General features: G+C 40.2%; 1 protein-coding gene across 4 annotated transcripts in view; it reads left to right on the forward strand.

The window, feature by feature from the left end:
• Ubr1 (Ubr1 ubiquitin ligase) overlaps positions 1-23,609 on the forward strand; it is a 63,771-nt gene extending 40,162 nt beyond the window's left edge. For all 4 annotated transcript variants that reach the window (XM_088259999.1, XM_088259998.1, XM_088259996.1 and 1 more), the window contains exons 16-28: positions 452-621; positions 1,101-1,257; positions 2,653-2,819; positions 3,676-3,851; positions 5,408-5,538; positions 6,147-6,272; positions 7,930-8,122; positions 10,659-10,808; positions 12,662-12,860; positions 15,487-15,621; positions 19,926-20,042; positions 21,861-22,042; positions 22,360-23,609. In XM_088259999.1, the coding sequence (XP_088116125.1) occupies positions 452-621; positions 1,101-1,257; positions 2,653-2,819; positions 3,676-3,851; positions 5,408-5,538; positions 6,147-6,272; positions 7,930-8,122; positions 10,659-10,808; positions 12,662-12,860; positions 15,487-15,621; positions 19,926-20,042; positions 21,861-22,042; positions 22,360-23,539 (3,083 nt within the window). In that variant the 3' untranslated portion in view covers positions 23,540-23,609. The remainder of the gene's footprint in view (positions 1-451; positions 622-1,100; positions 1,258-2,652; positions 2,820-3,675; positions 3,852-5,407; positions 5,539-6,146; positions 6,273-7,929; positions 8,123-10,658; positions 10,809-12,661; positions 12,861-15,486; positions 15,622-19,925; positions 20,043-21,860; positions 22,043-22,359) is intronic.
• Positions 23,610-24,771: the final 1,162 nt, after the last annotated feature.

Raw genomic sequence — 24,771 nt, forward strand, 5'->3', positions numbered from 1 at the left:
TAATAATGAGCCGTTTAGGCCCTCATGAATAGTATGAAATTGAAATATTTGTGTGAAACACAAACATTTCTCTTTTTAAAAGAAAAAATATAAATGCACATATAACATGTCCGCCTCCGTAGTGTAATGGTCAGCACGCTCGGCCCCGAGGTCCCGAATTCGATTCCCAAGAGGGTCAAAATAAGTATTAGTGATTTTCAGTCTAATATTTATTTAATATGACCCTGAACTGGTACCTGAAGCGGAAGGGTGATCACCTTTCCTTTGTGTATTTAACGGATAAGATAACACTGTTTCTATACGATGCAGTGCCCTATGCACCATTGGGGTGCGGATAAAGTGATCACTTTGACCAGCTCATGACAGGTCGTAAGCCCTGTAAATACCCGTATTCCACATTATTATTTATCTTTGTCGGGGTGTGGAAATGTGAATATGATTTGTCTTTCAGTGATTGGTGAGAGACACGTTGCGGGCGTGGGGGAGGTGACTGCGGAGGAGAGGATCAAGAAGGAGATCATCCAGCAGCTGTGCGTCCGGCCGCTCAGCCACTCGGAGCTCAACAAGACCCTGCCCGAGGACCAGCTGCACGAGACGGGCATGGAGGACGTCATAGACGAGGTGAGGTCCTTCCTCCTTAGCCATTCAATTCAATTTTAATTAATATATACTTTACAAACTATAAAAAAAATAAATCGTATACATTAAAATACATTAACACACTATCTGCAGGCGGATTCGCGCTCATAATAGAGATCTCTGAAAACAAGTGATAACATTTAACCATACTGTATACATCGATATGAGATCAAAAAATGCCGCAAAAGTCATGCGTAAAAATAACTTACACGCAATTTACGACGAGTCGAGTGAAAAGGTAAAATTACCCTTCCCGCCCAACACCACCAGTCGAGTGAAACGGTAAAATTACCATTTATAATTAAATGTAAGATATATCCACCTGTGGTTCTGACGGACCATTCACGAACAATGAATTATTTTACCAAATTTCCAATACGAACTGGGAATAGGATCCTTGGCAAACGCTGCATGTGTATTGCAGTCCGTGAGACTTAACCCTTTCTTTTATTGTGCATCAGGTTGCGGAGTTCAAGAAGCCCACGGCTGGCCAGGGGCGCGGGGTGTACACCCTGAAACCGCACTTCTATTCCGAGTACAATGTTTTCTTCTACCACTACACCAGGGAGGATCTCTCCAAGAGCGAGGAGGTACAGAGGAAGAGGAAGAAGCTGGCAGGCAAGTAACTCCGAGTGGATAATGAGAAAATCCCATCTGGCTGTCTCATCACATTTCTCATACTTACAAAGCTGAACTTCAGCTTTGTTCTTCAGTCCAGTATTGGACAAAGGCCTCCCTCTTGGACTTCCACAGTTGTCTGTTGGAGGCGACTCTCTTCCAGTGCAGGCCCGCCACTTTCTTAGTTTCATCGGATCATCTTGTCTGGTGCCTACCCACGCTTCTGCGTCCTGTTCTAGGCCTCCAGTCGAGCACCCTCTTCGTCCCTCAGACATACGTACTATGTGACCTGCCCAGTTCCACTTTTGTTCCGCGATTCTGTTTACTTGGTCTTTTCCCTTATCCAAACATTAGTTTTTCGTACATATTAACAGTGTCCAAATTACTAGGGGCCTACCCACGCTTCTGTATCCTGTTTTTCATCCATATCATGCTACTTTGTATATAACAACTACTTGAAATTAGCACAACTCTTTCTATCTACCATTGTTAGATTGACAAGGCACAAATATTGATAGCATTTTATCAATTAATTATGCCGTGTATTTTTGACACTTATTGCCGACATTTTCATCGCATCGCAGCATCTATTGTCAGGGTTGTAAAACCGTCTAACGACTTTGATGCTCCGGATCGCTATCGGCATCTGAAAGGCCTTAAATTATATAAATTGCTTCCAGTTTAATATTTTGATTGATTGAGCTGTCTCGATGTATAGCCATTTTAAATCTTAAAGAGATATTGGGTCTGGTCTCAGCTATCGCAAATAGCTTCGCAAGAAATTCTTCCGAGTTGCACATTCTTGATAGAGTTTTTGATAGTGTCATTATATTTTGGCAGTGTCATCATATTTTTGTGTCGTCATCATAATTTTAGTAGTGTCATCATATTTTTGGTAATGTCATCACATTTTTTGTAGCGTTATCATATTCTTGGTAGCGTCATCATAATTTTGTTAGCGTCATCATATTTTTGGTAGTATCATCATATTTTTTAGCAAATCTTGGTCACAACTGTCAACAAGAAAAGGCTATTCAGTTGGCTAAGTCATGTACTCCGCATGCCTCCCGAGAGGTTCATGCCGCCCAGGACGACCACTGCTGACAATTCGTCGGCAGTTCTCGTCAGAACTTTGGTCTGGACGCAACCTGACTTGGGAGGATGCAAGGGAGCTGGCGTCAGACAGAAAAAAAAGCCTGGAGACAGTTTGTGGGCTCCAAATGCTCCACATAGGGAGCGGATATGGTTAAAATAACAATAATCATCAAAATTTCAGTAGAACCATCATAATTTTGTTAGTTTTATCCCTAAAGCCAGTCCAGGGCTATCCACCCGCACTTAGTATGTCTCTTGCGAGGATATGCAGGCGGTTAACGTGAGATTGTGTCTCCGCAGGCGAGCTGGAGTGCTGCCCTCCCCCCGACCTGGCGAAGCTCACTCCCGGCTTCACGATGCTGGCCAACCTGCTGCAGTGCGACGTCATGCTGCACGTCATGAAGACTGTCCTCGTTCGCAGCGCCGACCTCCGGGCGCGATCTTTCAGCGAGATGCAATTACACAAGGTTTGTAACTTGACTACTTTCCCAACCCGATACCTTACCTGGCTTTGAGCTTTCGCAAATCCTTACGGGTCACGGTGGCTTCATGAGCTACCTGCATTGTTTCAAGATCTCCGAGATCAACAGCTGTACGTGTGATGATGAGACACCTCAAGATGTCCCTCACCTGTTGATGCTTTGCCCCCTTTTCGGCTTTCAAAGACAAGGCCCATTGCAGGAGCCTGGGTGAGGACCAATCTGACATTCGATCCGCGATAGTTCATATCAACTCTCACGATAGGTAGTATCATACGCGGTAAAAATAGTGAAGGACATTGATACCAAAAAACCAAGCTAAGACACAAAATACCCAACCCTCAAAGCCCACAAAATACCCAACCCTCAAAGCCCACAAAATACCCAACTCTTTTCTAGTGGAACGGAAGGCCTGTTGACGATAGTCAGCATTCCGGGTGCTCCTTTTTTTAGGAGTTTTATGTGGTTTCCTACCAACAATTAGCAAATGCCGACAAGTTCCTGATTGACCTACACTAGATTATCCCTCCTGTTCTTACACTTTTTGAAATAAAACATTTTTTTTTAGCTAGAAGAAACAAAAAATCCTCTTCATAAATCTATAAACCTTGTACATAATAAGCAAGGTAAATAATAAATACAACTCCCATCTAACTATGCTAGTCTAAAGTTGAAAGCTTTCCAAAATGACGTGGAGGTCAGCAAGCTGCTCTCCAGTGTGACCATCACTCAGAGAGGCGTCCTGCCCAGTAGTAAAACGGCTCACTTAAGCCACTCGTTAGTCTCTCGCCCATGTTTCAGACATTACCGAAGCTTGTAATTGAATTGATTACTTTGAATTCAGGTCCTCCACCTGATGGGCATGGCCTTGAACGAGGAGGCCAGCGGGCGGTACCCCTTCCTGGTGTTCTCGGAGCGCGCCGCCAAGCACGGCCTGCCCGCGCTGCTCGAGGAGCTGCACAAGAGCGCCCGCGTGGACGCCCACAAGGACCTGCTGTCCTGGACCCTCAGCAAGTACAGGTGACTCCTTGGAAATATTCTCATACATGGACCAAATTATCTCCAGCATGGTATGCTGAAAGGCGGGTGGAAACTGACCATGAGAGAAGCAAACAAATCTTCACGCAGGTTGTAACCCACAAAGAAAGAAGATCAGACAATTTATCTTTTAAAAAAATATATCGTAGTCGTACAGGAGAAAGTGACCAAGTGCATTTTTTAACAAAACCGTGATCATGGACTGTTTGATATCTTACTAGCTTAATATTGCCCTGAAAAAATCCTAAAGGATTTTAAACTCGGAAGTATAATATATTGATTTGTTCAAAATGACTAACTGCATTGATGTTTATTTTCTTGCGAAGCAAAAGTGACTTAAATGGGCCCTCCTGAACATTTTACGTTTTGGTAGTTGGTCACTTTCTCCTGTAGGACTACGATATTGTCTAATTATTCATTCCTGTCTTTAAGAGAGATTAGCCTCCTGCGATGTCGATTCCCAGCTGTCAATCCATTACCTCGGGGTTGACCGTGCAATGTGGCGGAGTCTGGATGGTTCCTTTCTCATCGCATGCGCATACCATTATCTTCTTTCCTGTCCACGTTACAGTGCCCTATGCACCACCAGGTGCAAATAAGGCTCAAAAGATGAAAAATTAATTTTGTAAGAATTTCACCGGCCTACTCTCGCATTATTTTCCGAGGCAAAAGAATCACCTTTTTTCTATAGATTTATGTAAATAATGTTTGTAATAAAATTTTGCCATAATAGGTGCATTTAGGATAGAACTAATGTACTTTCGCCTTATTGCGTACCCTCTCTGTTGCGGATGTGTATCCGGTAGGCGTTAAATATTTTTGGCAGATATTTTTTCTCGTGCGTGTGCGCGATACGGGTTAGTGCGGAATGGTGCAGAAAAAACGCTCATATTACGTACGCTCGTACGTGTAGGGTGGTTAGTAAATTTACAAATAATATTATTGAAACACGAAAGGTCTTGACAGAACGGCTGTCCAAACTCAAAACACAGTAAGGTATTTTTTTTTTGTAGTATGTTTTTTTTTGCATTTTTGGACTAAGTAGATTCTACATCCAAAAAAACGTACTACAAAAAAAAATCCCTTACTGTGTTTTAACAGCCGAGCACTGTTACGAGCACGAGCAACGGAGAGGGTACGCAATAAGGCAAAAGTACATCAGTTCCATCCTAAATGCACCGATTATGGCAAAATTTTGTCAGGTATGAATACAACAAACATAAATCTGTAGAAAAAAAGGCGATTCTTTTGCCTGTTCCAAGTAATCCAAGAGTAGGGTGGTTAAATTCGTACACAATTTATATTTTGCTCTTTTGAAAAAGGGAAAATAATTCATCTATGTATATAATGTTACTTGTTTTCCTATCTTCATTTGTCTTTTTCTTCTTCTTTTTTTTCTTCTTTTTTTCTTCATTTGTTTTAAAACTTATTACATATTAGGAGAAATCTTATAAGCACAGTGCATCGCACAGCACTCATTGAGGAAAACCACTCTCTCTCGATGGACCATTTACTTTATTTGTCTATTGTTGCCACAGATCCGTGTCTGGCATGGAGCCGCCCACGGAGGGGGGGCAGCCCGACGAGACGATGGGCGAAGTGGTCACCAGCAATTCCCCAGTGACCATTAACACCGCCGACAATGCCTCCAACACCACTTCCACTAAAGGTATACATACCACTCGCTAACATTTACTAACTATTGTTGCTAATCATACCAACTACAAATTACACAACTGCCAAAAATATTTGATTGATTTTCATGGCCGAAGGGCCATGTATATTTATTTTATTTGTCTGGGAATTATACAGTTAGTATATTTAATTTATTTAAACACATACTAATATAAGAGTTTCTGCTTAATAAAAAGCTTCTTTACATCTCACCAATAGATGTCTCTAGTGATTCAAGAACAAGGTTTCTAAATTGGTTGATATATATATAGAACCTTTAAGAATTTGAGTAGTGTGGTTGTCAATAATGGGTAGAATTGGTGAATGTTACACGTGTGTAAAAGTGATCACTTAAACCAGCCTATGACGGTCGTCAGCCCCGTAAATGCCCAGACTTCCATATTCCTCTTCATCTCTGATGAGATGTCAAAAAAATAATATGAATTATTTATTTTAATAATTTTTAATTTTAAAAAAAATTAAAAAACGTTGTTTTTCCGCCTCCTCGGTGTAATGGTTAGCGTGTTTAGCTACTGTGCTGGAGGTCCTGATATACATTTGCGGTTGCGCCACTCTATATATGTAATATTTCCTTTTGCACAGATCTGGACAGGGAATGGCGCTCCAAGATGGCGGCCCAGAAGCGTGCCAAGATAATGGCGCAGATGCAGGCCATGCAGAAAAACTTCATGAAGGAGAACGCCAAGCTCTTCCAGGAAACAGACACCAGTAAGCCTTCACTCATATGTACCGTGTCATGATATAATGATATATGTAGGAGTTACAAAAATTTAAGTAGTGTGGTTGTCAATCGTGGGTAGAATGGTGAATGTTGCACAAACGATTACTTAGCCAGCCTGTGACGGGTTATAAGCCCTGTAAATACCCAGACTTTCATATATTCTTCTTCATCTATGTTGAGATGTCAAAAAATGTAATGTATGTCTGGGTCCTTTGTGGAGAAAACCTAGATTTGTGTACAAGTATTTGGACACACTCAAAAGGTTGCAAGTAACTATTTTATCGTGCGTCTAATGAAATATTCATTCTTAAAATAATGAAATACATCTCAAAACTAACAAATATTTTTTTATAAGAATCGATAGAAATATTTGCTCATGAACAGTCATTGGTTGTTTAAAGAGATAACTTTTATGTACTGGAAAATATTACCTCTTTTCAATGGGATTAAACATCCATTCTGTACTTTGTTTTTTCGTTGAATATAATAATACATATAAAAGCTGTTTTTAACACATTAATAATATACTAATTAGAGTCGTATACTAATCGCAAGTAACCGCAAACCCAATTCCCATCTGTACAATATTTTTTGGCGTCTCTCACGCGCTATCAAAAGTAATCAAATAGAATGCTTATAAGCGTCTCCCGCTCTCTACCAACAGTATGTAAAAGACGCTTTTGAATGTTTCCCGCAAACAATGTGATAATAGAAAAAAAAACATAACTAACACTCTCCTTATCATTCATCGTCTACTTTGTGTAATACCACTTATTTGTGACTGCCGGTTTCGGAAAATCATTCCATCATCAGGTCATTAAAATATAATTATTACGATTTGACATTTATACTAAAATAAAATTTTGAAAGAGAGAAAGAAGACAAATGAATTACAATGGGAATATTTTTAAAAGTCTTTATTGATTGCTTTACTTATTTCTAATTTTTCTAGATTATCTAAACGATAAAGAGATAAGTGATAAGGAGAGTGTTATATTACCATACCACAATTATCAATGCTTTTAATGGCGAATTAGAGGTCAAAATAAAATATGAAACAAAAGCAAAATAAAGGAATGGGTAAATTGATCAAGAGTTAATTTTATGAAAATTGTAAAATGTTTATATTCTTAATTTTTTTCTTTTTTTTGTGTGTATATTAGGTTAAAATCGTTAAAAACAATAAAAAATGTATTAAAAAAGAACTCCACCGACAAGACACACAAGGTGGCTTGGTGGGTCTCTGCAAAAAAAAAGTTAAATATGTAAAAATTGTGATTTAAATAAATGCATACAAATTTAAAAAAAAAATAATAATAAATATATATATAATGATATAAAACCCTTATCCGCACCCCAATGGTGCATAGGACACTGGTTCATATAAACGCAGTGTTATCTTGATCGTTTACACGTGAAGGAAAGGTGATAAGCCCTCCGCTTCAGGTACCAGCCCAGGGTAATATTGAATAAATATTACAGTGAAAAAATCACTTATATTTATTTGACCCCCCCTGGGAATCGAACCTGGGACCTCCGGAACGGTAGCCGAGCGTGCTGACTATTACACTACGGAGGCGGACATACATAAATACTAAATAGAAACATAACTGTCCGTGGATAAGTCTCTCCTCCCTTCCTCAGGCCAGTCCTCGTCCAAGGCGGAGGGGGCCGACGCGGCCATGGAGGTGAGCTCGCCGCCGGGCGCAGCGGTGGAGAGCTCGGAGCGCAGCTGCACGTGCATCCTGTGCCAGGAGGACACCACGGTGGGGCTGGAGGGCGTGCCGCTCGTGCTGGCCGGCTTCGTGCAGCTGTCCAGCGTGCTGCTGCAGGACAGGTGACTGACGCACAAACTTACTAGCCAAATATGCGCATTGCAACAATTAAGAAATTTCTGAAGAACATATTACACTGGCAAATTTTCTCGCCAAAATTCGACTGTTAACACGTTGACTGCCAACTACGAGATGACTCTCTGAATTAAATGTGTTTTAAACCAAATACATGATACAATATTTAAAACCCTTATATGCACCCCAATGGTGCATAGGGCACTGTGTCGTATAAACGCAGTGTTATCTTGATCGTTTACACATGAAGGAAAGGTGATCAGCCCTCTGCTTCAGGTACCAGTCCATGGTAATATTGAATAAATATTACAGTGAAAAAATCACTTATATTTATTTTACCCTCCTTGGGAATCGAACCCGGGACCTCCAGAACGGTAGCCGAACGTGCTGACCATTACACTACGGAGGCGGACAAAATCTCACATGATACAATAAAAATAATATTACATTAAAACTAATAAAAAAGAGTAATAATAAAGGATATCAATACAAACATGGTAGTCGTACAGGAGAACGTGCAACAGAGAGGGTACGCAATAAGGCCAAAGTACATCAGTTCAATCCTAAATGCACCGATTATGGCAAAATTTTGTCAGGTATGAATACAACAAACATAAATCTGTAGAAAAAAAGGTGATTCTTTTGCCTGTTCCAAGTAATCCAAGAGTAGGGTGGTTAAATTCGTACACAATTTATATTTTTACTCTTTTGAGCCTTATTTGCACCTGATGGTGCATAGGGCACTGTAACATGGACAGGAAAGAAGATAATGGTATGCGCGCACGCGATGAGAATGGAACCATCCAGACTCCCCCAGTCAACCCTGAGGTAATGGATTGACAGCTGGGAATCGACATCGCAGGAGGCTAATCTCTCTTAAAGACATGAATGAATAATAATGAATAAGGAATGACAATATTGTAATCTTACAGGAGAAAGTGACCAACTACCAAAACGTAAAATGTTCAGGAGGGCTATTTAAGTAACTTTTGCTTGGCAAGAAAATAAACGCCAATGCAGTTAGTCATTTTTAACAATTCAGTATATTATACTTCCAAGTTTAAAATCCTTTGGGATTTTTTGAGGGCAATATTAAGCTAGTGAGATATCAAATAGTCAATGATCACGTTTTAGTAAAACAATGCACTTGGTCACTTTCTCCTGTATGACTACGATATGTAGGGTGTTGGCTTCATGATCATTAATTCGTTGACTGCCAACTACGACATGACTTGTAGATTGCGTTCTTTGCTAGGACGCCGACTAGGAGTTATCTCCTACTGTGTTTACTTGCCATATTCCTGCAGCTAAGATAAAATTCCTAGTATATCGGTGCTAATATGGATGGATGGCGCATGGGAAGAGAACAAAAAATCAATGCTGGCTTACATAAACAGAAAATTTATTAATAAATCAACAGAAAATATGATTATAAAAAATTTATTCAAAATCAAGAAGTAAAACAATAATTTTAAAAAAGGCTTTTAACCCATCCACCTATCTGCCGCCAAACGTTGGCGGTAGGTATGTTTTTACATTTGCAAATCAGCCGCAGTTTAAGCCACGCCCCCATCCATGGTAGTTCATATTATAAAGATACTTTAGTGTGATATCTACAAATCAGTAATGAAAGCTTTTTGTAATGCATTATTTCTTGACCAAAGATGTCCCTGCAAGGATAGAATTATCCTTTGATTGAAATATCAACTAAAATCAGTTAGAAATCAAAACTTTACATCCCAGGTATAATGTTTTATTGAGTAATTTTTTCAAGTTTTCCTGTCAATTTATCACATTTCTGATCTAGACACACGATAAAATATGTGCATAATAGTTATATGTACCATATTTATTGGTAAAACAGTAAAAGTTATAATTTTATGAGATAGTGTATTTTTATAACTCGGTTGAATTTGAACGCCGTTGACGCCTCACACACGCGAGCTTTGTGATTGGTCGAACTGTTTTGTACCACAAACATCAATCTTTTTAGTGCGCGGTACCTTTTTCTGCATTTAAAGATTATTTCTATGTTTGTTCTCATTTTATCAGGTGAAAATATTAGCGCCCCATTGTTTGATAAACCATATCACCTCCCCTCCAGGGGGGGCAACTTTCTTATTTGCGGGGATACATTCAATTAGTGTCATTGTATACATGTTTTGAAAAAAACCGGTCTTAACCCATCCGCATTAGCGGATGGGTTAAGACCGGAATTCTGAAAATTGCCATGGTAGTCAACGTGGTTAACTTATTAACCTTAGTTCATACTTCAAAAAGATTGTTCATGTGAATATGTGGGGTCGAAGAGTATTCCCGCAAATGTTTGTGCCAGAACCGCACTTAAACACGGCTTATTACTATCCTACCTGCAGGAAAGCCTCTAAAAGTAGAGGCTTCATTTCTTTTTGATAAAAAAAAAGGTCAATGAACCGCATTCGGCTCCCGAGCCACACTTTGGCGACCTAACCTGTTGAACAAGGGAGAGCGTTCACTAACTAATCGGTGGTTGTCTCCTCCCAGGAGTAACGGCGTCCCCGAGGTGGCGGCCAACTCCCCCTTCCTGACGGCCTCGCTGGCGCCGGCCGTGCACGTGTCCACGTGCGGCCACGTGATGCACGGCCACTGCTGGAAGAAGTACTACGACAACGTCATCCTCAGAGAGAACAGGAGGTATTTATTGCATTTCTTGCCACACTCATCACCCACTATCACCCCTCCTGTCCCATCCATACTGTTTGTAGTAAAATGCCGTTAATCAAAAAATATTCTGATCTTACAATTATTTCATACCAAACGTCAGGTAATACAGTAAGACATTACAATACGTGTTAAAAATAAGTATTTATGTTTAAACACATAATACACATTCAATATACCCTGTTTTGAACGAGCAGGCTTCAACGACACACGTCACTCACTCCTTTCAAGAACGTCATAAATCAAAAATCGTCAATTTTCAGTTGTGCGTGTTTTCAGAGTGCCCAGAAAATGTACTATATCCCAGCAAAAGAGGCATATTTTTAACTTAATATTTACCCGCTACAGGGCAGAAAATGTTGTTTTTGCATTTTGAAGAAAAGGTATTGTTTAATTATTTTTTTAAATAAACTTAATATTTTTCAAATGGAGAAAAAACCTTCAGGTTTTACCTTAAAAGATCTGTTGCACAGTAAAAAGTTCAATAAGTGGCTTGATATTTATTTTTAATACATTGTGTTATATTTTTAAACTTTAAAAACATTCTCCAATAAAATCAGGTTTTTTGATTTTTGACGTTCTTGAAAGGTGTGAGCGATGTGTCGTTGAAGTGTGTAAAAAGTTTTCATCATCCAGTCTCAAAATTGTATTTTTACCTGCATTATTTGAAAAGAACATCACAGACTGAAAAAAAAGGAAGTGTGATCATACGAATGTAATGAAACTTTGGAGCAATGGTTTTGTACTCAAGGAAGCGCAAGATTTTCCAAAATTTATAAAAAAGTATGACATGCGACATAATATGTTATGCGACCATTCCAGATACTTCATGTTAATCATCACCAAATCACGGATCCAATGAGTAACGTTTATAACAAGCAAATTCAGTCGGTCCCGTCTTCCTCGTTTCGTTTTCGTTAGTTATAACTGAGTTCGACTATATTTAGTTCTATTTTTGCAAAAAAAAATTATTATTGGGATATATTCCCCGCATTGAGCAGGGACTTCTTACTGTACAGTTTTGATTAGCTGAAATCCAAAAAAACTTAATTAGTATAAAAGGATCATAAATCATATTATTTTTTGACATCTCATCTAAGATGAAGAAGAATATGGATGTTTGGGCATTTATGGGGCTGACGACCGTCATAGGCTGGTTTAAGTGATCACTAATTTTACCCATTATTGACTTGAAATTCTTGGAAGATTTATATATATGAACCAATTCAGAAACATTGTTCTTGAATCACTAGAGACATCTATTGAACCAGCCTATGACGGTCGTCAGCCCCGTAAATGCCCAGACTTCCATATTCTTCTTCATCTTTGATGAGATGTCAAAAAATAATACGAAAATTAACTCCTATAATTGGAGATAATCCAGATTTGTGAACAAGTATTTGGACAAACTCAAAATGTTGTGGATCATAAATCATTTATTGATTATCAATGGTCATCCATTTGCCGTTTTTTATTATTATTACATATATCGTAGTCGTACAGGAGAATGTGACCAAACGCATTTGTTTACAAAAATGTGATCATTGACTACATATTTGATATCTTCTAGCTTAATATTACCCTGAAAAATCCCAAAAGGATTTTAAACTTGGAAGTATAATATATTGACTTGTTAAAAATGACAAACTGCATTGATGTTCATTTTCTTGCCAAACAAAAGTGACTTAAATGGCCTCGCTCAACTTTTTATATTCTGTTAGTTGGTCACTTTCTCCTGTACGACTAGGATATGTCCACATAAAATATGACTGCGTTTCCAAGCATCAGCGTGCGTGAGTTGAATAATAATGGCGATTTTGTGTCAGGCCGTACCGCCTGCGGCAGCCGGCCTCGTTCAACATAGAGAAGCAGGAGTTCCTGTGCCCGCTGTGCGAGTGCCTGTCCAACACGGTGCTGCCGCTGCTGCCCTCGCTGGCCGCCATGCGCGCCCCGCCGCCCGCGCCCGAGCCCGCGCTGCCCTTCCACGGCTGGCTCGCCTGCCTGCAGACCGTGCTCGACTGCAAGGTGAGACCGGCCAACCGAGTCTTCTCCCATTATATTATTCCGACTACTTTCCCTACAAAATGATTTCGCCCAAGTATTTTATGTACCACCAAATGCCGCCTATACAATACCTGCATTGCTCCTGTTCTCTTATACGGCTGTGAAACATGGCACCTTACAAAGGCCCAGAGCAGCCGTGTACTAAGCTTTGAGAATAGGTGTCTGCGGAGAATCTTAGGCGTGCGGTGGTTTGACTTTGTGAGGAATGAAGAGATAAGGCGTAGGACGCAGCAAATCTTGGTCACAACTGTCGTCAAGAAAAGGATCTCCTTTACTGAATCTTCAGTTGGCTTGGCCATGTACTCCGCATGCCTCCCGAGAGCCTTAATCAAGCTTGCCTCTTTTACAAGGCATCAGGTTTGCGCCGCCCAGGACGACCACTGCTGACAATTCGTCGGCAGTTCTCGTCAGAACTTCGGGACGCGGATCTGACTTGGGAGGATGCAAGGGAGCTGGCAGCCGACAGAAAAGCCTGGAGACAGTTTGTGGACTCCATATGCTCCACCTAGGGAGCGGATATGGTTTATTTAAAAAAAAAAATATGCACACATATTGCATAAAAAATATCCTTAAAACACCATTAATCCCACCCCTATCCTCATCGAAACCCAATAACTTGTACACTGTTTCTTTTTTTTACATATCGCTCACTCCTTTCAAGAACGACATAAATCAAAAAACTTGATTTTTCAGGAGAACGTTTTTAAAGTTTAAAAATATAACACAATGTGTTAAAAACAAATATCAAGCCACTTATTGAACTCTTTACTGTGCAACAGATCTTTTTAGGTAAAACCTGAAAGTTTTTTCTCCATTTGAAAAATATTTAGTATATTTCAAAAGAAAATTAAACAATACATTTTCTTCAAAATGCAAAAACAACATTTTCTGCCATGTAGCGGGTAAATATTAAGTTAAAAATATGCCTCTTTTGCTGGGATATAGTTTGTTTTCTGGGCAGTCCGAAAACATGCACAACTGAAAATTGACGATTTTTGATTTATGACGTTCTTGAAAGGAGTGAGCGATATGTTTAGTCATAAATTAAACCCTGAAGAGGGCAACAGGTTGTTGCCGAAAGTAGTTGGTTGATAAAAATGTGAGTGGATCAAAAAAACAAAGTCTTTTTATTTCTCAAAATAATATATCAATATGATCCACAAAGTTAATGCTTTCAATATTCAAAACATAAAAAATATCCTTTGTTGCACAGGTTATACTAAACATTTCATTAATTGATTCGGCAGTCACTTTACAGTAATATCTATCCATTTTTAATTTAAGTTTTACTTGGTTTTCATCTAGTTAAATTTAAATTTAAAATGTGTTAATATTTTAATTTTAACTATCAAAGATAACACTGCGTCAATACGATGCAGTACCCTATGCACTATTATTGGGTGTGCAGATAAGGGTTAGAAGAAGAAGAATAATAATTTAATGTACAGTTGAACCTCTCATAACAAGTGATTCGCATAACAAGCAAAAAATGTGGAACACTTGCTGCCTTAACGAGTGACATTTTGCATTACTAGGTACAGAGAACGGGCAATTTCCTTTTTTTACGAAATTCACTTGTAATCCAAGACTTTCGCGCTAGTGCATTAGTCTGTGTTTCGCTCAACGAATTTAAGATTCTGGAACCAATTAATAATAATAATAATAAAATTGGATAACTTATATAGCGCCATTTTCGTAAAAAAATACCTCAAGGGCGCTTCACTGTGAATGAATTGGGGAAAATATTATGGTGGAAATGATTTAGCAAACAAATGTGTTTTTAGTCTTTTTCTAAAGATCATCTCACTCTCACTATTTCTAACCATTGGTGGAAGAGCATTCCACGCCGTCGGTCCTGCAACAGCAAAGGCACGCTCGCCAAATTTAGTGCGTTGGTTGCGAGCTGGTAAGATAACTTTGCCCATTGCAGATGTTGTAGCCGATCGAAGCGTGAGACGTCTATCAACCAATTCATCTGGAATACACAGCTCCTTAAGATACTCTGGAGCCATATTGTGTATTGATTTATACATGAGTAGGCAGAGTTTATACTCAACCCTTTGGGGAAAGCGTAACCAGTGGAGTTTGTGAAGTAGTGGGGTGATGTGACTGAATTTAGAAATTCCAAAAATTAGTCTGGCTGCTGCGTTTAACACTGATTGCAGTCGAGTCATTTTATTGTTTGGTAGACCCGTGTATATACCGTTACAATAATCTACTCTCGATATTACAAACTATGCTCGTTATGAGAGGTTCCACTGTAATACAGGAGTGAAAATTGTTGGCAATATCACTAGCTTATAAGGATTCTCTATCTGCGGGTGGATTCGCACTCATAATAGAGATAAACATCTCTGAAAAGAAATGATAACATATAACCATACTGTTTGTAATGTATATATTATTTTTTTATTAAATGAATTGAATTGAATTGTATACATCAATATGAGATCAAAAGATGCCGCAAAAGTCATGCGTAAAAATAACTTACACGCAATTTACGACGAGTCGAGTGAAAAGGTAAAATAATCCTTCCCGCCCAACACCACCAGTCGAGTGAAACGGTAAAATTAATCATTGTGTGCAGGTCCAACAGAGTCTGAGCTACCAGTGCGACGAGTCCTGCAGCGAGATCCACTGCCACGTGCGGCCCGAGTCCATCTTCCGACCCCCGCCGCAGGTGCCCAGCAACATCATGTACTTCTCCTGCCACGTCAGCATGGTGAGCTCCTCGTCCTCCTCCTATCTCCCCACATCCCACCCACGTTCTGTTAACCTGTTAACCGGGCGGTCCACTGTCCAATTACGCAACTTTTAACGGGCGCGAACTCTTTCACTAGGACGTGTCAGTACTGCTCACCCAGAACACGTCTACCACTGTCAATAGTAAAATGATACTGATTCACTCCGTGTCTTAAATTCATGTCGAGACATGTATGGATGACTAATACCTTTGTTGTTCCAAAAATAAACGTCCATTTATATAATATCTTCTTATTTTTCTTCTTTTTGTAGATCCTAGGGATCTGTTTGTGCCTCCGCATGTCGCTCTTGGGATGTTGACTCCCAGCTGTCTTTCCATCTTTTCAAAGGTCTGCCTGGGGGTCTGCGTCCTTCAGGGTTGCCTTAAAGGGCGATACGTGGAAGTCTGTCTTCTGACATTCTGTTTATATGTTCCTTCCAGTATCACCTTCGTTGTCGTCCCCACCTCACGATATCCTACGTCTTACACATGCTTCGAATGTTGATATGTATTATATAATAAACATATATTTCAAGGATGTCTTCATATGTCCTACCCGTACCCGATATTGTTTACGTTTGACCTATTTATGCGTCCCGCCCGGTTAACAGGTAAAAACCATTATTTGTAACAAATTACCGTAACTGTGTCCCATGTGATATGAATCGATGTAAAGGCAGCCCGTTTCAATTTTCTAATTATTTTTTTAACAATCAAGTTACTTTAAATATGGCTTATGCAACACCACTCATCATGTTCCTACTTAGGCTCTAGCTTTTATAACATATTCCTACTTGTGAATGGGTTTACTCTTTACGTTTAAAGTTACTATAATTTTATGTAATTCATTCTAGGCAAAAACACTCGCTATGGGCGTTTGTGCACTACACGGAATTTCACTGTCCGGCACTTCAATTTGCATGATAAAACGATGATTGGCTTGGATTGGTTTGTGGTTTTGTCCATCTTTCTTCGGATCGGTGTGTGATCACAATGCACGTAAATTCGGTCACGCTAAACTGTCGTAGTTGCTTTTATTTTTCAAAACCGGACTGCCGGACGGTGAAATCCTGTGTAGTGCACAAGCTCACTATCTCGCTAAAAGTATGAGGTTATACAATGCAATGATTCTAAGTTAGTGATGAAGTTACTAAGGTGTATGATGTTACTTGTGAGTTCACTTATATAAGCGTTAGATAAAATTATACCTATTATTTTTTGATATCTCATCAAAGATGAAGAAGAATATGGAAGTCTGGGCATTTACGGGGCTTACGACCGTCATAGGCTGGTTTAAGTGATCACTTTACACACGTGTAACATTCACCAATTCTACCCATTATTGACAACCACACTACTCAAATTCTTGGAAGTTCTATATACAGGGTCCGCCATCTAAAGTTTTTTTTTTCAACTAGTGCTTATTTCGTGAATGGTAACACTTAGCTCATGTCTGATTTGACAGATAATTAGTTTTATCCTTCCGCTGAGCAAATATGGTTGTGTATACGCTTGAACAACGCTGGGAAATATTGCGACATTACTTTGAAAATCATGGTAATGTTGCAGAATGTGTGCGAAAATTGCGTACGGTTTTTGGAAGAAGAGAAGCACCATCAGCTCCGTATGTTCGTTATCTTGTGAAAAAAGTGAAAGAAACTGGCATCCTCATCGATAAACCAAAGCGTGAAAAGCCAAAAACAGTGCGTACACCCGAGAATATCGATGTTGTGGCAGAAAGTGTGCGTGAAGCGCCATCAACATCAATTCACCGTCGTTCTCAACAATTGAACATTTCGGAGACATCATTGAGACGAATTTTGCATAAAGACCTTGGTATGACGCCATACAAAGTCCAATTGGTTCAGGAGTTGAAGCCAACTGACCATCCAATGCGTTTTCGCTTCGCTGAGTGGGCCTGCGATCGACTTACAGAAGATGCCGATTTTGCCAAAAAAATCATCTTTTCGGATGAAGCTCATTTTGATCTTGGCGGGTATGTAAACAAGCAAAATTGTCGTATTTGGGGCACAGAAAACCCGCACGCATACATTGAAAAGCCGGTACACCCAAAACGAGTCACTGTTTGGTGCGGATTTTGGTCCAGAGGCATAATTGGGCCATTTTTCTTTGAAAATGAGCAAGGAGTGGCCGTTACAGTCAATGGCGATCGTTATCGGGCCATGTTGAACGGATTTTTGTTCACAAAAATTGAAGAGGAGGATATTGGCAACATTTGGTTTCAACAGGACGGCGCTACGTGCCACACAGCCGAAGCTACACTCGATGTTTTTTATAGCATTTTCAAAAAAAAAAAGTTATTTGGCGGACCCTTTATATGAACCAATTTAGAAACCTTGTTCATGAATCACTAGAACTTCACTAGAGACATCTATTGGTGAGATGTAAAGAAGCTTTTTACTAAGCAGAAACTCTTATATTAGTATGTGAGATCCGAATCCTGGATTATAATCACACACATGAGAAACGCCAGAAAATACCATTTTCATTTTTATTATTAAGCTTATAATTTGACCAGATAATTTATTTACAACATTTTGAGTGTGTCCAAATACTGTCACTAATCACCAATAGATGTCTCTAGTAAAGTTCTAGTGATTCATGAACAAGGTTTCTAAATTATAAATATAGAACTTCCAAGAATTTGAGTAGTGTGGTTGTCAATAATGGGTAGAATTGGTGAATGTTACACGTGTGTAAAGTGATCACTTAAACCAGCCTATGACGGTCGTAAGCCCCGTAAATGCCCAGACTTCCATATTCTTCTTCATCTTTGATGAGATATCAAAAAATAATATGAAAATAACTCCTGTAATTGGAGATAATCCAGATTTTGTGAACAAGTATTTGGACACACTCAAAATGTTGTAAAATTATACCTAGTACATAAGTGAACTTACAAGTAAAATCATACACTTTAGTAACTTCATCGCTAACTTAGAATCATTGTATTGTATAATCTCATACTTTTAGCGAGATTGTGAGCTTGTGCACTACACGGAATATATAAGCATTAGGTAAGATTATACCTAGTACATATGTACTTAACTCTCACACTAATTAGTATGTATACTAAATCAAACAACGTATAGAAATTTTACTATGTATCACTACACTTAGTAATACACTCAGACCTCGCTTTGTGTCGTTTCAATTTGCGGTTTTTCCAAGTTGCGTCGTTACTGAATTACTTAATTAAGACTCATTTTCGCTATCTTTGATGTTTATATTATTTCCAATAGAATATAGCAATTCACTTTGCGTTGTTTCAATTTGCGTCGCGATATTTTGGAAGATATGATGCAAAGTGAGGTCTTAGTGTAATAAATAAATATGATAAAATTTTCTTCTAATATTCCTTGGTAGAATGGCATTCATATAATAAAATAACAACAATAAAGCTTTTTTTTTTTTTTGACCAGTGACCACGTTTCGTCGTTACCTCGACATCACCAATCTGATGATGTTGCTAATGGTGAAAACGGTAACCAGTCAAATGAAGTGAAAGTTGAAAAGCTGTATAATTATTATTTTATTATGTAAACTCTATAATACTTGCATTATCTCTATACTTTTGTTGGAAAATGAGAGATACATTTATTTTTTTCCTTATGTTAAAAATAATCACTAAACTAACTAACTAACCATCACGCCGCTTCCCCGCAGGGGTAGGCAGAGAGAATAGAGCGCCACACCACTCTGTCCTTGCAAACATTCTTCGCCTCTTTCACGTTCATACATCTCCTCATACATACCCGCCGATTGTTACGACTCCTAACCTGACCACTTTCAAGTATTTGGCATACCTGATCGTGCCATGTTTTTCTCGGTCTTCCTCTGCTTCTTTTCCCGCTAACATTCGCCTCATAAATTTGTTTTACCGTTCTTTCCTCACTCATTCGTTCTACATGTCCAAACCATCTCAACACACCTTTCTTAATTTTATCGATAATGCTTATCTCAGCTTTGCATTCCTTCCTTATTTCACTATTCGTACATCTATCACACATCGTCTTGTCGCACATTCTTCTGAGAGATCTCATTTCGACTGCATTCAGTCTACTTTCATCCTTCTTTTGCCAACTCCATGTTTCACTTCCATACATTAGAGTTGGAACCAGGACTCCGTTGTGCACTGCCACAAAATAATCACTATCCACCATTATAGGCTAGTCTTACTGAGAGTTTGGCCTTAGATCCATATCACACGGAAAACATTTTTTTTCAGTCCTGAACATTGTCTATGAGTGTTAATTTTCCAGATTGTGAAAAAGATGGGCGACATCGGGAAACAGTTTGCGTCTCTCTTCCCCTCCCAAGAACAGAAGATAACAGAGTTTGATGAGAACCATACGGATCTTATATCGCTCTTTTCAATGGTGAGTTGACATGCCTCCTGACATCTCTTATTAGATTTTTATATTTTTATTTAACACACTTCGAAAGGGTATTTTTTATGCGTGCGGACCGCTGGCGACGGGATTTGATAATTATATACATATACAGTAAGTCCTCTACTTACGTGATTGATTCGTTCCAAAGGTTTTCATGTAAGTCAAAAAAAATTAATTTTATTAAACCCCCTTGGGAATCGAACCCGGGACCTCCAGAACGGTAGGCGAGCATGCTGACCATTACACTGCGAAGGCAGTTTAATAAATATAAGTGATTTTTTCACTCTAATATTTATTCAATATTACACTGGACTGGTACCTGAAGTGGAGGGCTGATCACCTTTCCTTCATGTGTAATCGATCAAGATAACACTGCGTTTATATGAAGCAGTGCCCTATGCACCATTGGGTGCGGTAAGGGATTTATTATATTTGAAAAAATAATTAAACAATACCTTTTCTTCAAAATGCAAAAACAACACTTTCTATCCTGTAGTGGGTAAATATTATTTCATTAATTGATTCGGCAGTCACTTTGTGGTAAAATCTATCCATTTTTAATTAATGTTTTACTTAGTAAATACCACTATTTCTTAAAATCTACCGTGACACGTGTTTCGATGCATTCCGCATCATTAGACTTTAAGAAATAGTGGTATTTACTAAGTAAAACATTAATTAAAAATGGTAAATATTATGTTAAAAATATGCTGCTTTTGCTGGGCATTCCGAAAACATGCACAACTGAAAATTGACAAATTTTGATATATGACATTGTTGAAAGGAGTGAGCGATATATGGTATGTATATATGCACTAGTTTCAATAGATATAGTACATATGTGAAAACAGAATAGACCTACATGCATATGCATATCACAACACACATGTAACTAACAAGGAAGAAATCTAAATTATGACTTTCATTAATCACATCCTGTGGACAGCAAAGGTGGAGGGAAAGGGAGCAAGGCATGAGCCAGTGCCGTTTCTCTCCTTTTCTCTCTCACTTTCCTATCAACACAGTACTACAGTAGAATCGCAATATAACAAAATCCAAAAGACCAAAAAATATTAATTTGTAATAACAAATTTCCACATATAACGAAATTAAAAAAAATCATACTAGGTATGTATATGTTGCGCGCCGTTGCAAAAAATGCTGCACAGCTTCACAGAAAGATCGCAAGTTCTGCAAACAAAGGAGGAAGGGGGCCATGTTTGTTGTTGTTTTTTCCTTATCCGCACCCCAATGGTGCATAGGGCACTGCGTCATATAAACGCAGTGTTATCTTGATCGTTTACACATGAAGGAAAGGTGATCAGCCCTCCGCTTCAGGTACCAGTCCAGGGTAATATTGAATAAATATGACAGTGAAAAAATCACTTATATTTATTTTACCCCCCTTGGGAATCGAACCCGGGACCTCCAGAACGGTAGCCGAGCGTGTTGACCATTACACTACGGAGGGGGCCATAGGGAACTGAATACCTACATATTTTCACTAGTTTATTTATTATTATTAACCTTACGGTGATAAAAGTGCCGCGGGAAATGATGATACTCGTATGTATTTTGTACACAATATGAGAATGTGATTTTAAAACACCCACAAGGGGGTGCATTATCGCCCACTTTGACAAATACCGCTCTAGATATTAATCAAACACATCCTAATGTCTGATATGATGCCTAAAGTGAGTACTATTATGTTGATATGACTGTTATCGTGTGTAACAGTTACAACTCCCTGGTACAAAGGAGTATTGACAAGATCCAGTATGTAATGTTTGTGTGTTGCAGGCCATATACACCCGCGCGCTCAACACGACCGCCGTGAAGACGGACCCCAAGGCGCTCAGCCTGGCGTGGGCGGGCGCCGCCTACACGCTGCACTCCGTGGAGCAGCTGGCCACGGCCACCAACCGCCCCCTGCTGGGACACCTCTCCAGCCGCCACGGGGACTGCCTGCAGACCCTCATCAGGTAATGCCTAATGAAACCCCTCGTAAGTTATTCTTCTTCATCTTCAAACCCTTACCCGCACCCAATGGGCACTACATTTCAGGTACCAGTCCAGGGTAATATTGAATAAATATTGAAGTGAAAAAAATCGCTTATATTTATTTGACCCCCCCCCCCTGGAAATCGAACCCAGGACCTCCAGTACGGCAGCCGAGCATGCTGACCATTACATTACGGAGGCATACAATATTTATTCGATGCAATTTAAGCACGCAGTTTGCTGAAGATGATTTTTTTTTTGTAATGGTTGTTTTAATTGAATGTTTGTTCATCACCAGGATCATGGGCGTTCTCGGTACCGCGACGGCCAAACAGGACGTGGTGAGCAGCTACTCCCTGCAGCTCCTGTCCCCGCTGCTGGCCGCCGACATCCACTCGGAGCCCTCCCTGCTGCGCTGGGACTCCCTCGGCTACGCCCTCGCCCTGACCATGGCGCTGCCGGGACTCTTCGGCAACGACAGCAGCGCCTGCCCCGTTCCCGTGCACCCCGTGCAGGGCCGCCACATCCTCAGGCTGGTCCTGCTCGCGCACATCGTCAAGATCATGATCACCTCCGACTTCCGGGCGTGCTCCCGGGGCGCGCAGATGGATACGCAGGAGCTCGGCTGCGTCGCGCCCTGCGCGGGCGGCACGAGCTCCCTGCTGGACACCCTCGAATGCGTGAGGCCCAGTCTGGACACCCGGGAGCTAGACACCTCGGAAGTCTGGAGAGTCGTCCGGACGGGATGCCAGGCCTTCCTGAGAGGCGCTTGTCTGTTCCACCATTTCTTGACGGACACCGAGGCTCCGGATAACTTGACCGTCATCGGAGGAGACACGTTCGAGAACATGTGCTCGTATATGGGACTGGCGACGACGTTCGACAGTCTGTTCGAGCACCCCGTCGCGCTGAGCCTCGCCGCCAAGTGGGCCTCGCACCCCGAGGTCCGCAGCCACCTCGCCGGAGAGTCCGCCCTCGTGATGGTCAAGGAGCCGCGCATGCCCTGCACGCTGGTGCCGCTGCCCAACGACTACAGCGAGCTCATCAACGCCGTGTCGCTGTTCATCTGCCCCAACTCGGACCGGGAGGACTCGCGCAACCCCACCATGTGCCTGGTGTGCGGAAAGATGCTGTGCTCGCAGAGCTACTGCTGCCAGATGGAGCTCAACAAGAACCTGGTGGGCGCGTGCACGTACCATGCGGCTGCGTGCGGCGCCGGCGCGGGCGTGTTCCTGCGCGTGCGCGAGTGCGAGGTGCTGCTGCTGGCCACGCCCTCCAAGGGCTGCGTGGTGTCGCCGCCCTATGTGGACCGCTACGGGGAGACCGACCAGGGCCTGCGGCGCGGCAACCCGCTGCTGCTCTGCCGGGACACCTACGCCAAGCTGCAGATGCTCTGGCTGAGCCACCGCATCCACGAGGAGATCGCGCGCAACATCGAGTCCAACAACAACCTCACCACCACGTGGCAGCACCTATAGTCAGTGGCGCCGCCCCTATAGTCAGTGTGACAACAAATTGCCCAAAATTTTTGTTTTTGATAAAAAGAAATTGGATTTAATCCTAAGGTAGAGTCCACCACATTAACACTGAAGATGAGATATTAAAAATTGAGCGAATCTAATTTGCGTAGAGTTCACGTTGATAAAGTGAACTTGGAGTTGTATCGTGTATATATACGTATATATATATATAGAGGATCGAATTCTTATTCGATTGGTAGTCGCTAAATTCGATCTTGATTAATCCACATTTTGTACCGAGTTGTTTAGGAATCGAGGCTTTTCTGTTCACCATTCTAAACGATGGCAGTTCTACCGGAACGGTAAACACCCCTCACATTTGTGCTAGCTTTCAAGCTCTTTAATCTACGACTGAGAAATCTATTTTAGATATTGGACAGCCGCTTTTAATATTTTATCTAAATAACTCCGGTTACCCGCCCCACCTGTTCGTGATTTGCCTTAAATAGTGCTGATCACCCTCCTCAACCCGCCCCGCCCGTTCATCAATTGACTTAAATTGCCTTCCAACCCGCCCCACCTGTTCGTCAAATGAATTAAATTGTCCTCCAACCCGCCCCACCCGTTCATCAAATGAATTAAATTGTACTCCAACCCGCCCCACCCGTTCGTGACTTGCCTTAATTAGTGCCGGCCACCCACCCCTCCCCCCCTCCCATTAATAACTAATATAAGCCCTTAAAAGTTTCGATATTTCTCTCGACTAATAAATTAATGTAGGAAAATAATCCGATTATTTGATTAACGAAATCAATGTTTTATTTTATTACTCAAAGTTTAAGGACTTATTAAATAATTGTATTTTTTTTTGGAAAGACCATAAATTTTTAATTAATATTGGTTATGTATGCATTAAAATGGCATTTCGCCATCAAATATTGGTCAGCAATATAAATTAATGATTAATCTAATTATATAATAGTCAATGGTCATATTATATACAATATATATATATATATATATATATATATATATATATATATATATATATATATATATATATATATATATAAACAATACTTATTCATACATATTTTTGTTACATTTTGATAGATAATGTAAATTGTTAAATTGACATGTCAAACCAACCAATGAGAAAGCACCGTGGAGAAAAGGGAAAATGGCGACTTCAACGGGGATAATATCGCCGTATTAAAAACATGTGCTTGATTTTTTAGCGCATGGGGTCT

This window comes from Brachycentrus maculatus, unplaced genomic scaffold (genome assembly GCF_059751285.1).
Source record: "Brachycentrus maculatus isolate JH-2025_06_01 unplaced genomic scaffold, ASM5975128v1 h1tg000122l, whole genome shotgun sequence".
Taxonomy (NCBI): domain Eukaryota; kingdom Metazoa; phylum Arthropoda; class Insecta; order Trichoptera; family Brachycentridae; genus Brachycentrus; species Brachycentrus maculatus.